At 39.1% G+C, this 14792-nt stretch overlaps 1 protein-coding gene across 1 annotated transcript; it reads left to right on the top strand.

The window, feature by feature from the left end:
• The first annotated feature begins 11812 nt into the window (after window positions 1-11812).
• On the top strand, window positions 11813-13895 carry LOC104609789 (isoeugenol synthase 1-like). Its single transcript, XM_010276179.3, has 5 exons — window positions 11813-12080; window positions 12226-12360; window positions 12451-12679; window positions 12995-13198; window positions 13311-13895. The coding sequence occupies exons 1-5, from the start codon at window positions 11889-11891 to the stop codon at window positions 13508-13510; spliced, it is 960 nt and encodes a 319-aa protein (XP_010274481.1). The 5' UTR covers window positions 11813-11888; the 3' UTR covers window positions 13511-13895.
• Window positions 13896-14792: the final 897 nt, after the last annotated feature.

The raw sequence follows: 14792 nt of genomic DNA, 5'->3' as shown, positions 1-14792 counted from the left end.
TTAGGCCCATTAAGCTTATGTGCTCACTTAACCTTCCTAACTGCTGCCCAGTTGGGTTTCCTTGTATGGCATGGGACCCAAGCATTGATCTACACATCAGCCACATGGGTTCGGCCCAGCCTTTGTTACAAGGCCTGGCCGAATACACTGTTAAAGACAGTGCACCCCCTGAAACCCATCGAATGGGCTCTATGGGCCCAACCCTTACCCTAAGTGGTCCCTGGGCCAAGCCACCTTGTAACACCCAGGGACTGTGGGTAGATGCAAGATTAGCCCATCAGGTATTATCCTCAATGGTCTTACACTTAACCTCTCAGCCCATAATGATCATACACTGCCCGAGAAGAGAGGACCTCTCCCTCGGCTGCAAGGAACAGTGTTGCACTCTCCACTTATATGGATCCCGGGAATTAAAACCCTTTTGCAAACATTTGAGAAACCATAATATATATATACTTTTATATCTCATATAAAATATACTTTGCAAAACAAATCTCAATGGTTGAAATCGGCTACCGACGGTCTTGGTTTTCATCAGTGAGAGTGCATCCCCGATCATTACCTTTGTCCGACAAAGGGGCTGATCCTGTCACTATGATCACCCACTCAGATGAATTCTTGGACTGTCCCAACACACCCAGGTTTTGACCCCCGCTAAGGATCTCACTGATTGGTATATCAAAGACAGCCCAATCCGACACCTAGTGCAGTATCATAATCGAGTCTAGGGGTCGGGTGTAACTTTCCAGTTTTGCCCATCAATCTCCAAGGTCCAGGGCAATATTGGAAATATGGTCCAGTTCATAGATTCAATTAATCCTACACTATATGTGCTTAGGGTCTCACCTTGGCAGCTGAGACACCAGACGAGCCTTGAAGGTCTCATCCTTACCATCGGGGCCCTTCTTCCTCTTGTAAATCCATTTGCAACCGATATCCTTTACCCCGGAGGGCGGATCTACTAGAGTCCAGACTCTATTGGTCTCCATTGAGTCCATCTCTACTCTCATGGCCTCCACCCACTTCTGGAAATCTATGTCCAACATAGCTTCCATGTAAGTCATGGGATCCTCCTCACTAGTCAAGGTTTCCACCAGGTAACTATCCTGGTCATAACCATAACGGACTGGTGGCCTGGATACCCGAGTGGATCTTCTAGGTTGGTCACTACCTGGAACTTGTGGGAAATCTCCCACTGCTCCTGAGCTCTCCTCATCAAGAACAATTTCCTGATGATGGGTGTCCAAGATATAATCGGTTTCCAAGAATTGTGCATTTCGACTGCAGAACACTTTCTGCTCACTTGGGTCATAGAATAGATAACCTACAGAGCCTTTTGGGTAGCCTACAAATAGGCAACAGCTGGTCTGATCGAAGGGCTTTAATTTTCTCCCTAACTGTTTCTCGACCTTTTGTCTAAACTCTTTGAACTTTTCAAAGGATTCAGACTTGTGTCTCATTAGGTACACGCAACCATATCGTGAAAAATCATCTGTGAAGGTGATGAAATACACATGTTTATTTCGTGTCCTAACACTCAGGGGACCACATACATCAGTATGTATTAGGTCAAGTGTGCCTATACATCTTTCCGGCTTACCGTTAAATGGCCGTTTCGTCATCTTGCCTTGTAGGCAAGGCTCACAAGTGGGAAGATCTTCTACAGTTAGAAAATTCAAAGGACCATCCTTTACCAACCTTGTGATTCGGTCAACACCGATGTGGCCAAGTCGGTAATGCCACAGACACGTGGGATTAACTGTATCACGGGCTCTCTTCTTAGGGATTTCATCCGACGTAGTTTCGGTTATATTAGTTTCTAGAGAAGGATGTAGAACATAGAGACCATTCTCCAGTTCCCCGTATGCGATGAATCTGTTGTTTATTTTAATAGTAATCGTATTACTAAAGAAAACAGAATAACCATCTGCACACAGTTTTGAGACAGAAATCAAATTTCTCCTTAAATTTTGTACATAAAGACAATCTTTTAGTACAATTATTCCTTCTCTAAAAAATAACCCCACGGTTCCTAAGGTTGTGGCTGCAACAGTTGCAGTAGTCCCCAATTAGAGTGTGACTTCTCCTTCACTCAGCCTTTTGCTTACCTTGAACCCCTGCAGTGAGTTACATGCATGAGTTGAAGCTTCGAAGTCAATACAGCAGGACGCAGAAGCTACCAACAAATTGGTTTCTATAACACAAGTTTCGAAGTTACCTTTCTTGGATTCCGGGTAGGCAGGACAATTCCTTTTCCAGTGGCCGGTCTTCTTGCAGAAGTGACAGGCATCCGATGCTTTGTCTTTCTTCTGCTTCTTGCTCTTAGTGGCTTTCTTCTGAGGCTTCTTTGCCTTCCTCTTTCTCTTGCCTATCTTGCCAGCTTCAACAAGCATGGCTACAGGCTCATCCTTTCTAATCAGTTCTTTAGCTCTTTGCAACATATTGCTGACATTCAGCTTGTTCATGTTATAGTTCATGATGAACGGATTAAAGGAAGGAGGCAAAGAGTTAAGGATAGCATCTATCTGGGTTACAAGGTCCAGCCCAGATCCAAGAGCCTCTAGTTCGTTGATGTAACCCATCATCCGAAGACAATGGTCGTGAACTTGTTGACCCTTAGACATTTGTGCAGTCATGAACTGTTTCAAGACCTTTTATCGAGTAGAACGATTCTGCTCTTCATACATTGTCCTGAGATTGTCCAATATGTCTTTGGAAAGTTCGATCTGATCGAATTGCCTCTATATCGGGTTGTCCAAGGAGGCAATGATGTAACACCGGGCAAGGGAGTTTTTCTCCTCCCATTCTTGATAGTCTCTCCTTCGGGCCTCAGAAGCCCTATCACCCAGACGCTCCGGGGCAGGATTCTTTGTCACTTTGTCCAGCTTTTCAAAAGCTAGGACCAGCATAAGGTTCCTGTACCAGTCAGCATAATTTGGGCCCTTCAACTTGTTGTCATCAAGTAGTTTTGTAAATGATCCATTTGCCATTTTCTGATAAAAGAGCAAACATCAGTCCATAACCTAATTTGGTTCATGTTCATTTCATAGATATGGATTTTAATCTATGATCCATTTCCATTTATTCGTCTCTGAGATTTCCCTCCTTTCTCAGTGACGGAGACTACGGGTTGTCTCGGGAAATGTGGGAAATCATATAGGGTGCATGGAGCCAACTGTTTCAGCTGCATAACCCCACCACCTTTCTGTGAAGGATCATATCCACTCATCATATGAGTTTTCCCTTTGGCCTCCGTCAGACAAGGTTCAAAGCCATTTTTAGGTAAACCTTTTTGTCCAATGAGTGCTTACCCATCATATTCGTGAATGCCAAGGTACCGTGAGAGAGTTCCCATTTTCTGGTGAAGCCCCTCCCACATCGGTCTATAATGCCCCTATCATCTTCTGAAATATTCAGACAAGCCCAACAGCAAATGGATAGCCCATTTTCTGGTGCGTTTCCTCATTACTGAAGGACCCATCCTCAGGCTAATGATGGAAGGCCTTTAGAGAATAATCTTTAATTAAAGAAAATAATCTGAAATTAAATACTGATAAAAGAAAAACAAAAATCAGTCAATCATGGTTGTTCGCACAATCCATCCTGCAAAATAGAGGATAGATCACAAAATGCGGTTTCACAAACTGCAAATCGTAGATAGTGATTCTCCCATCTGCGAAATCTCCTTTTCTGCGCCGCCATCTTCGATAAAAAATAAAATAAATAGAAATCCTATTTCTATTAATAATTACATCAGATCGAATACCTATACATTGAGTCTAGAAAATAAAAAAAAAAAATTATTTACAGACCAAAAAATATTCAAGAACTGCAAAATCGCAGGTTCCCTGCGCAAACCAAGAATTCGATCTCCTCTTGTACGAACAACCCATAAATCAAGAAAATCATAAAGAACAATTCTAAACAATAATTTGATTTATGTAAAATTAATTTCAGATTATTCGCCCATTAAGTTTGGGAACAAATTTCCAAAAACCCATATCTGTGCAAATCGGGTAGAACACCTTCTGCCCATTTGCGCAGGTTTAGATCTGAAACAAACTGGTTCAAGATTTGAACCTGGGCTCTGATACTACTGAAGGGATGAGAGATCCATCCCATGGACGCCCAAAGATTGCGGAATAAGGGGCGAATTTCAAAAATTTTTCTCTCCCTTCAACTGGGAATCACATTCCCTATTTAGAAAATCATATTTTCAAGGATCATTCTTGAACCTTAAACTGAATCAGATCTGAACCAAAAGGAGTAGGAGAGAATTATACCTGATACGGAGAAGTAGTATCTCCCAATGGAGGTGTTCACACCCAAGGAAGGATCCAAAAACTACTCCCACTGAAGATGGCACAGTGCAGGATGGAGCAGAATCAACAATGTTCTTCTCCAAGAACTCTGTCCTTCGCAAGAATCAGTAGGATGGTACGTGATCACAGCTTCCTTTCAATCATTTCTCAAAGAACTGATGTCAAGATCCAATCTTGACTTCTCCCACAACTGGAGATCGAACTGGCAAACAGGGCGGCAAGAACAGGGAGGCGGCAAGAGAGTATTCGCAGGGTGCAGAATTCTCTCTTCTTGATTTCAGCACTAAAGAAAAACTGATGATCTGTGTCTCTACAAGGCTGCCGCCCCTTCCTTTTTTTGTTAACCTAAAAGATCAGCTCCTAATCCAATTAGGAGCAGCTTATCCAAATCATATTTGGATAAGACTTCTCTTTAGGTGATAGGGATAAACCCTTATCTTATCTGCATATTAGATTAGCTTTCTCCTAATTTCATTAGGAGGTTTCTAAATCTGAATTACATTCAGATCTGAACTCTCTGAGTGGATAGGGTCAAGACCCTATCCTATCTGCTAATCCATCTCAGAATTCGCCCCTTTATTAACTAAATAAATAGCCCAGTTCGAAATGGGCTTTAGGCCCATTAAGCTTATGTGCTCACTTAACTTTCCTAACTGCTGCCCAGTTGGGCTTCCTTGTATGGTGTGGGACCCAAGCATTGATCTACACATCAGCCACATGGGTTCGGCCCAGCCTTTGTTACAAGGCTAGCCGAATACACTGTTAAAGACAGTGCACCCCCTGAAACCCATCGAATGGGCTCTATGGGCCCAACACTTACCTAAGTGGTCCCTGGGCCAAGCCACCTTGTAACACCCAGGGACTGTGGGCAGATGCAAGATTAGCCCATTAGGTATTATCCTCAATGGTCTTACACTTAACCTCTCAGCCCATAATGATCATACATTGCCCGAGAAGAGAGGACCTCTCCCTCGGCTGCAAGGAACAGTGTTGCACTCTCCACTTATATGGATCCCAGGAATCAAAACCTTTTTGCAAACATTTGAGAAACCATAATATATATATACTTTTATATCTCATATAAAATATACTTTGCAAAACAAATCTCAACGGTTGAAATCGGCTGCCGGCAGTCTTGGTTTCCATCAGTGAGAGTGCATCCCCGATCATTACCTTTGTCCGACAAAGGGGCTGATCCTGTCACTATGATCACCCACTTAGATGAATTCTCGGACTGTCCCAACATACTCAGGTTTTGACCCCCGCTAAGGATCTCACTGATTGGTATATCAAAGACAGCCCAATCCGACACCTAGTGCAGTATCATAATCGAATCTAGGGGTCGGGTGTAACTTTCCAGTTTTGCCCATCAATCTCCAAGGTCCAGGGCAATACTGGAAATCTGGTCCAGTTCATAGATTCAATTAATCCTACACTTTATGGGCCCACATGGATTCCCATGTGTTACAGTGTGGTGATGTGGCAAACTTCCTTCAAATGTATAATAAAATATTGAAAAACATTGCTTATATGTGTGGGTAAAATGGGGGTTAAAATTAGAGGTGTAAATCAAGTTGTGCCGCTCGTGGCCCGGCATGAATTTGGACTGACACAACAGTCCGCGGGTTGTGCTGGCCCAGCAAAATGGCCTGTGCCGTGCTGGGCCAGGGGTTCCTAGTCCACGAGCCGGCACGACCCTGAGCACCGCCCGTCAAGGGCCGACACGGCACGGCCCGCAAGGTCCATAGTGGGTTGCGCTCGGCCTGTCCGTAAACTAGCCGTCTGGCGGTCTGGGGACCTTGGGGATCCCCCCAATGGCTAGTTTTAGCTTTTTGGGGTTTTTTTTACAGAAATACCCCCTAACAGCTATAAACAGCTATATAGGGGGTATTTATGTATTTTGCTTATGGAGGGGAGGAAAATGACACAAATACCCCCTTAACAGCTATATAACAACTAGTTTAGGGGGGCTTTTTGGGTAAAGTTATAAATAACTTTACAATGACCAAAATACCCCTCCCAACAACTAAAAAACAACTAGTTTTTAGGGTATTTTGGGCAATTGAATTATTTTCAATTCCTATAAATAGCCCTATCCTCCACCATTATTCTCATCTCACCAATTCAACATTCAACAATTCTCTTAATCTCTTCTCTCCCTCTCATACATTCTCTACAATCTGAGTGAACTCCAATAGTTTGCTTGGTTGATTGTCTGATTCTCTAATTCTCAACTTTATTGAAGTTTCAACAAGAAGGCTTGCTACCATGCTCAACCAGCTCAAGTATCTCAAGTTAGCAATTTAGGAGGCTTGGACGTTGAAAGGCTTTAACCGTTGGAATCATGTTGGGATTCTGAACCGACAATCTGGGTAAGTCTAATTAAATTAATTTTATTTTTTTAGAATTTAAAAAAATGGTCGGCTCTTCCCAAAACCAATTCCCCAAGTTTAGTAGTCTAGTTTGGAAAATATTTAAAATAGAGGATGTTGAGGGGAAGGGAAAAAGAGTAGTTTGCCAAAAATGTAGAAAAGACTTTAGCTATTGTAACAAGGGTGGTACTGGCCATTTGAGCAGACATTTTTTCACACATGAGAAGAAAGAAGAAATAATCCACAATTTAAATGTATTGTTGAAATAATGAAAAATAAATTTTAAAAAAATATTGGCAGAACATTTCTCCCCTTTATTGCTTAGCTACAATATTAGATCCTAAGATTAGGAAAGATGGTTTAGATATTTTACTTGAAACATATTGTGAAAATATGATTTTTGAAATTGGAAATAAAAAAGAAGAAATTAAAAATTCATTATTTGAAATGTACAGTTTATATGAATTTGAAGCAATAGGAAATAATCCTACAACTTGCACAGCATCTAACATCTTCTATTTCTGATCTTGAACCCAGTAATAGAAGAGAAAAACTTTTTTATTTAACAAGTAGAAGGCAGAAATCTACTACTTCTACAACAAGTTCATTTACTGAACTTAGTATTTATTTACAAGCAACTTTTTTTAGTTTAGGTGAGGGAACAAATAATTTTGATATTTTTGCCTGGTGGAGTGAACATTCAAAAGATTATCCAGTTCTCGCCACCATGGCACGTGATCTACTAATCCCTCTGGTGTCTACAATTCCATTGGAATCTTGTTTTAGCGTAGGTACCAGGGTATTGGACGACAAGAGGAGCTGCATGAACGATGAAAGTATAGAGATGTGCATATGCTTTAAGGGTTAATTAGATGCAGAAGATAGATTAAAAGACAAAGGAGGGCATGATACTACACTGGATATTTCACCTGAAACAGATGATGAAAGTCATGATTCATAAACAATAGTTGACTAGTTGTATTTTCAATTTGTAACTATATTGTATTTTCAATTTGTAACTATTGATTCATAAACAATAGTTAACAATGTAATTTTGTATTTTCAATTTGTAACTATATTGTATTTTTTATATTTTATTAATTTATTCTATTTTCATATTTCAATCATCCAAATATCCAACCATTGTATGCTTTGTAATTTGTATCATTCAAATTTAAATGAAATAAAATTCCTATTTTTCTTCCAATTTGTTATTCCATCATTCTTAATTCTTATTTGGTTAAGTATTTTTTTTCATTTCTACTAAAATAAGCACTTACGGGGAAAGTAGCTCATAATGGCATAGAATGTAGAGATAAGAAATCTATCACTTTTAGTACATAATGGCATAAAAAAAAAAACAAAATTGAAAGAGCAACAACACAAAAAAATTGAAGAGCAAAATTGTAATTTGATACCTTTTGGAACTTGGGTCTCCTGCACTCTTTCTTCTACACATTTTTCTATACTTCCTATTACAGATTTAGCCCTCCATTTGGTGGTTTCCCTTGTTTTTCTTAAATTAAAAGTATATTAAAAAATTAAAAATAAATTGACCAATAAATTCATACTTGGTAGAGAAAAGAAGGAGAAGTCTTCCACCAAAGAATCTCTCTACAACAATTTGGACGAGTTAGAACTAAGAATAAAAATATTAATATACACCAATACAAAAATTGGGTATCAATGTGTATCAATAGACTAAACTATTACTATTGTTGTTGTTGTTGTTGTTGTTGTTGTTGTTGATTCCTTCATTCCAAACTTTAAAAAACCCCCAAACCCTTAGTATTTTGCTGTATCCATGAGTCTCCATGACCTTGAATGTGAATATGATAAGTCCAATTCATGGTTAGAACAAAAGATCATAATAAAAACTTTTCTTTCCTGTGTTTATTAATTTAGCCTCCATTTGAATAAAAGTTCAAATAAAAAAATTGATCACTACAAATGCAAATGTTTGGTTCATAAAAATGTAAAGTTGGTTTAATTTTGTAATGGCAATTTTGTGCTTTTGCCAAATGATTTTTTTTTTTTTGTGATAGGCACAAACATGAATCTTGATATTGGAACCCTCTATTTTTTTATTATATTTATCAATTTTGAGTGCAAAGTTTGCATCCATTTTTTAGATGCAAACTTTGCTCTCATTTTGGATGCAAATATATCTTGAAATTCATGTTTTTTGTCATTTTCAATACACATACATTCTTCCCAAAGACCTACAAAACTGAAGTGTATATATGCACACAACCAGTATTTATACTTTTTCCAATCAAAGCCTTAGAAAAAATCTATGCTGCTGGTGATACATGAGGGTAGTTTCAATACTCACAAAATAGTGTTCACACCATTCTCACAGCCCTTTTCAACTATGCCTTAAGAACAATTTCTATACTTGTATTTTTTTTCTTTTATTTATGGGGAGATGTTCCCAATACATGACTAAAAAGGGCTGTGAGAACAATTTTGTAAGGACTAAATCCAATTTCTACATGATACTAGTGGGACAAAGTTGAGATCAAAGGTGAAATGGTGATCCAAAGAAAACATTTTTTTCGTAAATATCCAAAGATACCTTTGTGGGATCTGAATATTTGTCTCGAGCAAGTTTCGTGGAAATTTCTTCCTTTTGTTTATATTAGTTTTGAAGCTTGTGCTCTGAGATGTTCCTCTTAGAAATTTGCAACATTGTAACATCGGAGTAAATTTCAGTACGGATTTAAATTGGGCGGATTAAACCATGTTGATTTTCAAACATAGGCCTAACCCTAAGATTTAGACCTCATGCTCAGGCTATATGAGGTCAAAACCCGGGTTGCCAAACCAATTAAGCCACTCCCAACATGACTTAGACTAAGCTCAAGGAGGGCTTGGTTAAACCTAGGCAGATTGGCTGGGTCTGAGTGGCTTCTTCTCATGTTTGCTGTTTTGCCTTTGTTTAGACTTTAGACTTCATTTGGGTTTTGTCGTCCAATTAAATACATACGAAAATAGAACTTAGAAAAGCACATTCCTATATAGTTAGAACTTTAGACTTCATTTGGGTTTTGTTTAGACTTTAGACTTTAGACTTTATATGTTACTTTATACCTATATAGTTGGAACTTAGAAAAGCACATTCCATATATATAATATATTCCAATATGGTCCTTTATCCAATGAAGCAAGCTAACCTATTTATATATGTTTATGGATGACTAAATAAAACATACTAAAATACAAGTATATAATTAATAATGTAGGAGAAATAACCAAAGCTTATAACAATCAAATATATAATTGGGACACATGATGAAAATCTAGACTCTATTATTTTGGGTTTTATTTTATTCAGCTTCATGTCTTAATTTATTTTATTTGTACTGCAATCAAATAAAATAAGAAATAAGCTAAAATTTGACACAAAAATGAGTCGGAGTTTACACTAAAATCATTTGCACTGTCATAATTTTTTATCGGTACAAATTTATCTGCATTGCAACCAAACAAGCAGAAAGAATGAAGAGACCCCAACGACTGCAACAAGAGGTGGAAAAATAGAGGGTTGGACTATGATACCGAAAAGGCATGATATCTGAAAAACTAATAATTCATCATCAGTACAAGCCACTATCCTTTTGAATGATATGTAAAAGAACAAGGGAGAATGACAATTCAGCCCAGGATGATAATTTGTAGGCTCAAAATATATTTAGGGTAAGTGTCAGTTTGGAATTGATGTCAATTCACAATTCACGGTTGGATATAAATGCATAGAGTGTGAATTTTTGACCTTTTAAATATTTATAACTCTGCAGTGAAAATCAGAAATCTGTATTGGGCCTATCCCTATTTCTCCAAAAAAACCTCGACAAAAGAATCACATAAAGCAACTGGTAGACAAATAACATCCACGCTTGGCTAAAATGTGTGCTACCTCATTAGATTGACGGTGGATGTGAATGACTTGTACATGGGTGAATTTTTGTAATAATGTCCTGATGGTGCAGATTAGCCAAAGAGATTTCATTAATTTAAATCATCCAACCACCACCCTGAAGTGAAAAGAAGATAGGCCAAAATTAGAAACAAGGAGTAATAGTATGACCACCTCTTCAAAAGCAGAAGCTTCAGTTACCTTTCCGGCGATAAGCATTGCCATTTGGTTGTTAATGACATACTAATTAAATTAATAAGAAAGATTTCCGATGGCGTGTATTGTATTGCCACATTAAAATATACCATTGCAACCAGACCATATGGTTACATATGAATTAAGGAAACTTGATATCTATGTAATAAATAATTAAATAACTAAGAGAATACTACTAACATTTATATACTGCTCGCTACTCACTGATGAGGACAAATCTGCTATTCCCATGGTTTCAGGCTTTTAACAAGCCTTGGGGTAAGACTGAAATATTTATCATTCCAATACTTTAGCTCTACCCATAAGTAAGGGCCCACTGAGATATTTATCATTCGCCTTCAGAGAGGTAACATCAAAGGTCAAAAGAATGATAGATCTTCTTCTTCTGTGAGTGTTACCACTGAACTGAAAGCTGATTTTTGGAAATTTATATCCTGCACCTACCGAATATGACATGATCATCAACAAAGAGTAAATGCGTAAGATTTACTCCAAAATTACGAAATCTAAACCCATGAATTAAATTTTGTGAACATTTTTCTTCCAACATTCTAGAAAGAACTTCTGTACCAATAAAAAATAGGTTAGGGGAAAGGGGGCACCGACCTTGAGTAGGAGAAAACCATTTGATTGGACAAGGTTAATAAGAACAGAGAAACTCGGGGAAGAAATGCACTAGCCTCAGAAAATTCAAAATATTATAGTTTTTAGGAGAAAAGCGCACTTAATACGGTCATAAGCTTTTGATAAATCAATTTTAAGTATGAATGACCCGATGTATATCAGAACTTCATTTCGTCGTATCAGGCCGGACTATATTTGTCAAAAATGCCACGTTAGCGTTACAATTTTTTATTTTTTATTTATAAGAATTAAAAATTAAACAAATATAAAATAATACAATTATCATATGTCTTATCGTTGAATCGTTGAATTGTATGCCACGTTGAAATTGTTTCCTCATCTTCCAATAAATTTTCCATTCCCTCCCCCCAGAACACAGAGCAAGAGAAAGAATTCTCCATTTTCCTCCACCGAGAGAGAGAGAGAGAGAGAGAGATGGCCGGCGAGAGAAGCAAGATACTAATATTTGGAGGAACTGGATATCTTGGCATGTACATGGTGAAGGCAAGTGTTTCAATGGGACACCCAACCCATGTATATGCACGGCCTATCACACCTGGAACAATCTCCTCCAAGCAAGAGCAGCAGCACCGAGAGTTGGAGTCTATGGGCGTCACCATCTTTCAAGTAATTATATATAATTATAAAACCCTGATCAGCTCCCTTCTTCTAGTCTTCTCTAGCTCTCATGGTGATTAGACCCTTAATTCATTCATACTGTAAATCCACCTACAGTTAATATATAATAACCATTCAGATCACTTGATCACAGGGAGACTTGGATGAACATGAGAAGCTTGTGCAAGTGATTCGACAAGTAGATGTGGTGATCTCTACACTTCCAGTTCCTCAGTATCTTCAGCAGATCAAAATCATAAATGCCATCAAGGAAGCTGGTAACATTAAGGTAATACGTTTATCACCCTCTGTCTTGTTTGCAATACTGAAATCATCAGTTATAAATTTGTCTTGATTGTGCTATATTCATCCCGCTCAGAGATTTGTCCCATCAGAATACGGCAACGAAGCTGATAGAGTTACAGCTCTTCCACCTTTCCAAGCTATCCTTGACAACAAGAAGAAGATCAGAAGAGCTACGGAGGCAGCTGGGATCCCATACACCTTCGTCTCTGCTAACTCCTTGGCTGCATATTTCATAGATTACTTGCTCCATCCACATGAACAAAGAGAGGAAGTTACAGTCTACGGCAGCGGCAAAGCCAAAGGTATAGACAGATTACTTGCTCCATCCACATCTGATCAATACACCTTCGTCTCTGCTAACTCCTTGGCTGCATATTTCATAGATTACTTGCTCCATCCACATGAACAAAGAGAGGAAGTTACAGTCTGCGGCAGCGGCAAAGCCAAAGGTATAGACAGATTACTTGCTCCATCCACTTCGCCGCTGCCGTAGACTGTAAACTTCCTCTCTTTGCCGCTGCGGCAAAGCCAAAGGTATAGGCTTCCTACAGACGCATCTTATCAATTGATCAAAGATATATACTCCAGCTTTTGGTTTCTTTGTGACTATTCATCAGCGGTACTGAATTTCGAGGAGGATGTGGCTACCTATACAATAAAAGCTGCAACGGACCCCAGAACACGCCATCGCCTTATGATCATTAGGCCGCCAGGAAATATTATAACCCAGTTGGAACTTATCTCAGCCTGGGAAAACAAGTCTGGACGGAGTCTGAGGAAGGTTCATATCCCAGGTGAAGAACTTATGAAGCTCTCTGAAAGTAAGAAATCGTTGCTGGGTTGCATTTTTTTTCCATTCTTCAGTTAAATTAGTGTTCTTTTTTTATCTTAAACCCTTATACATAGTTTTGTTTTTTGATTTTTTTTCTTCAGCCTTGCCGCATCCAGATAACGTACCAGTTTCCATCCTTCACAACATCTTCGCCGTGGGAGCACAGTTGATCTTTGAACTACGGGAAGATGATTTGGAGGCATCCAATTTATTTCCTGATTATCAGTATACATCAGTTGATCGTCTTCTTGACATCTGTGTCGTTAATGCCCCCAAACCCAAGTTATCAACCTTTGGATGAGATTAGTGGTTTCTAGTCTGAGTTGTGAAAGTAAAAAGGTTCATATCCAATTGTAGCTCCATAATAAGAAAAGAATAAATTTTGCAGGTTCATTGAATCGATCAATGCCTAAAATTGTTAAACAGCTCTGATGCTTATGAATTATTACTGCAATTCAGGTTCATTACTGGTCGGGTCAACATGTGTACTTTATTTGGTCATTAAGTTTCTGTTCTTGGGTTTTGCATAGACAGACTCTAAGATGTGTTAGGGTCAACATGCACCAATTTTTATTATGGTTATTTATTGTTACATGTTGTATGCTTAATTGTGAGAGTATGTTAATTACATTAATTGTAAACTGAGGTCATTTCATAAGTCTAATCATATTTGTCAAATTAATATACCTTCTTATTAGTGGCGTGAGCTTTAAAATTAGGGGATATCTCTTGAATTCAGTGATAAATCTCATCCTAAGTTTGTATGTAACTAGGAGAGGTAGAACCAGAATTATATATATATATATATATCTCATTCCCCGTAAAGGAAGAACAATAAGGAAAAAAAGGAAGAAGAGTTTCTCATTCTACTCGAGTTATCATGGTATCAGAGCATACCGATCTGTGATAAACTCGGTGACTTGATCGCTGTGAAATCTTGGTCGCCGACAGTGGCTCTATCCGTTGCTATTACCGCCGCAAATCCTGGTCGCTACGAAATCTTGGTCATCGGGAGGTGATCGCTGCTATCTCCGCTGCAGGTCTTGATCGCTGCGAAATCTTGGTTGCCGGTAGGTGACCGCTGCTATTACCGCTGCAAGTCCGGCAGTGGATCTATCCAGAACTATCAACCCCACCGCGGACCCCAGTGGTTGGCTACTATTACTGTCGTTGCAAGACCGACAGGTGCTCTACTGCAATCTCACCGCCTCATCGTGGTCGACGGTGCTACTACCGCTGCAACCTGCTGATATTGCCATTGCGAACTCTTGCTAAGCGCAGCCCTCATTTCCTTCACATCAGAGCTGTGATTCCACCGTTGTCGACGATGGCTGACAACTGTTACTGCCGCTGCAATCCACCTGTCTCTTCGCGATCTGCAATGACTGAACACCGTTCCCCGACACTCAGTGTTGGGGGAGATTGCTGACTTCCTTCTACTACCACGACGCCGTCGGCAAGAACACCCTTCGACAGGCACAATCATGTCTGATTCGGAAACCTCAGATCCATTTGGAGAAGAACGGCCTACTCCTACTCTCACTGAATTGACCACCAGAATGACTGAACTCCTACACAGACCG

This window comes from Nelumbo nucifera, chromosome 1, assembly GCF_055504915.1.
Source record: "Nelumbo nucifera cultivar China Antique chromosome 1, China Antique-T2T, whole genome shotgun sequence".
Classification (NCBI taxonomy): Eukaryota; Viridiplantae; Streptophyta; class Magnoliopsida; order Proteales; family Nelumbonaceae; genus Nelumbo; species Nelumbo nucifera.
This window is presented reverse-complemented; position numbering and strand designations above follow the sequence as displayed.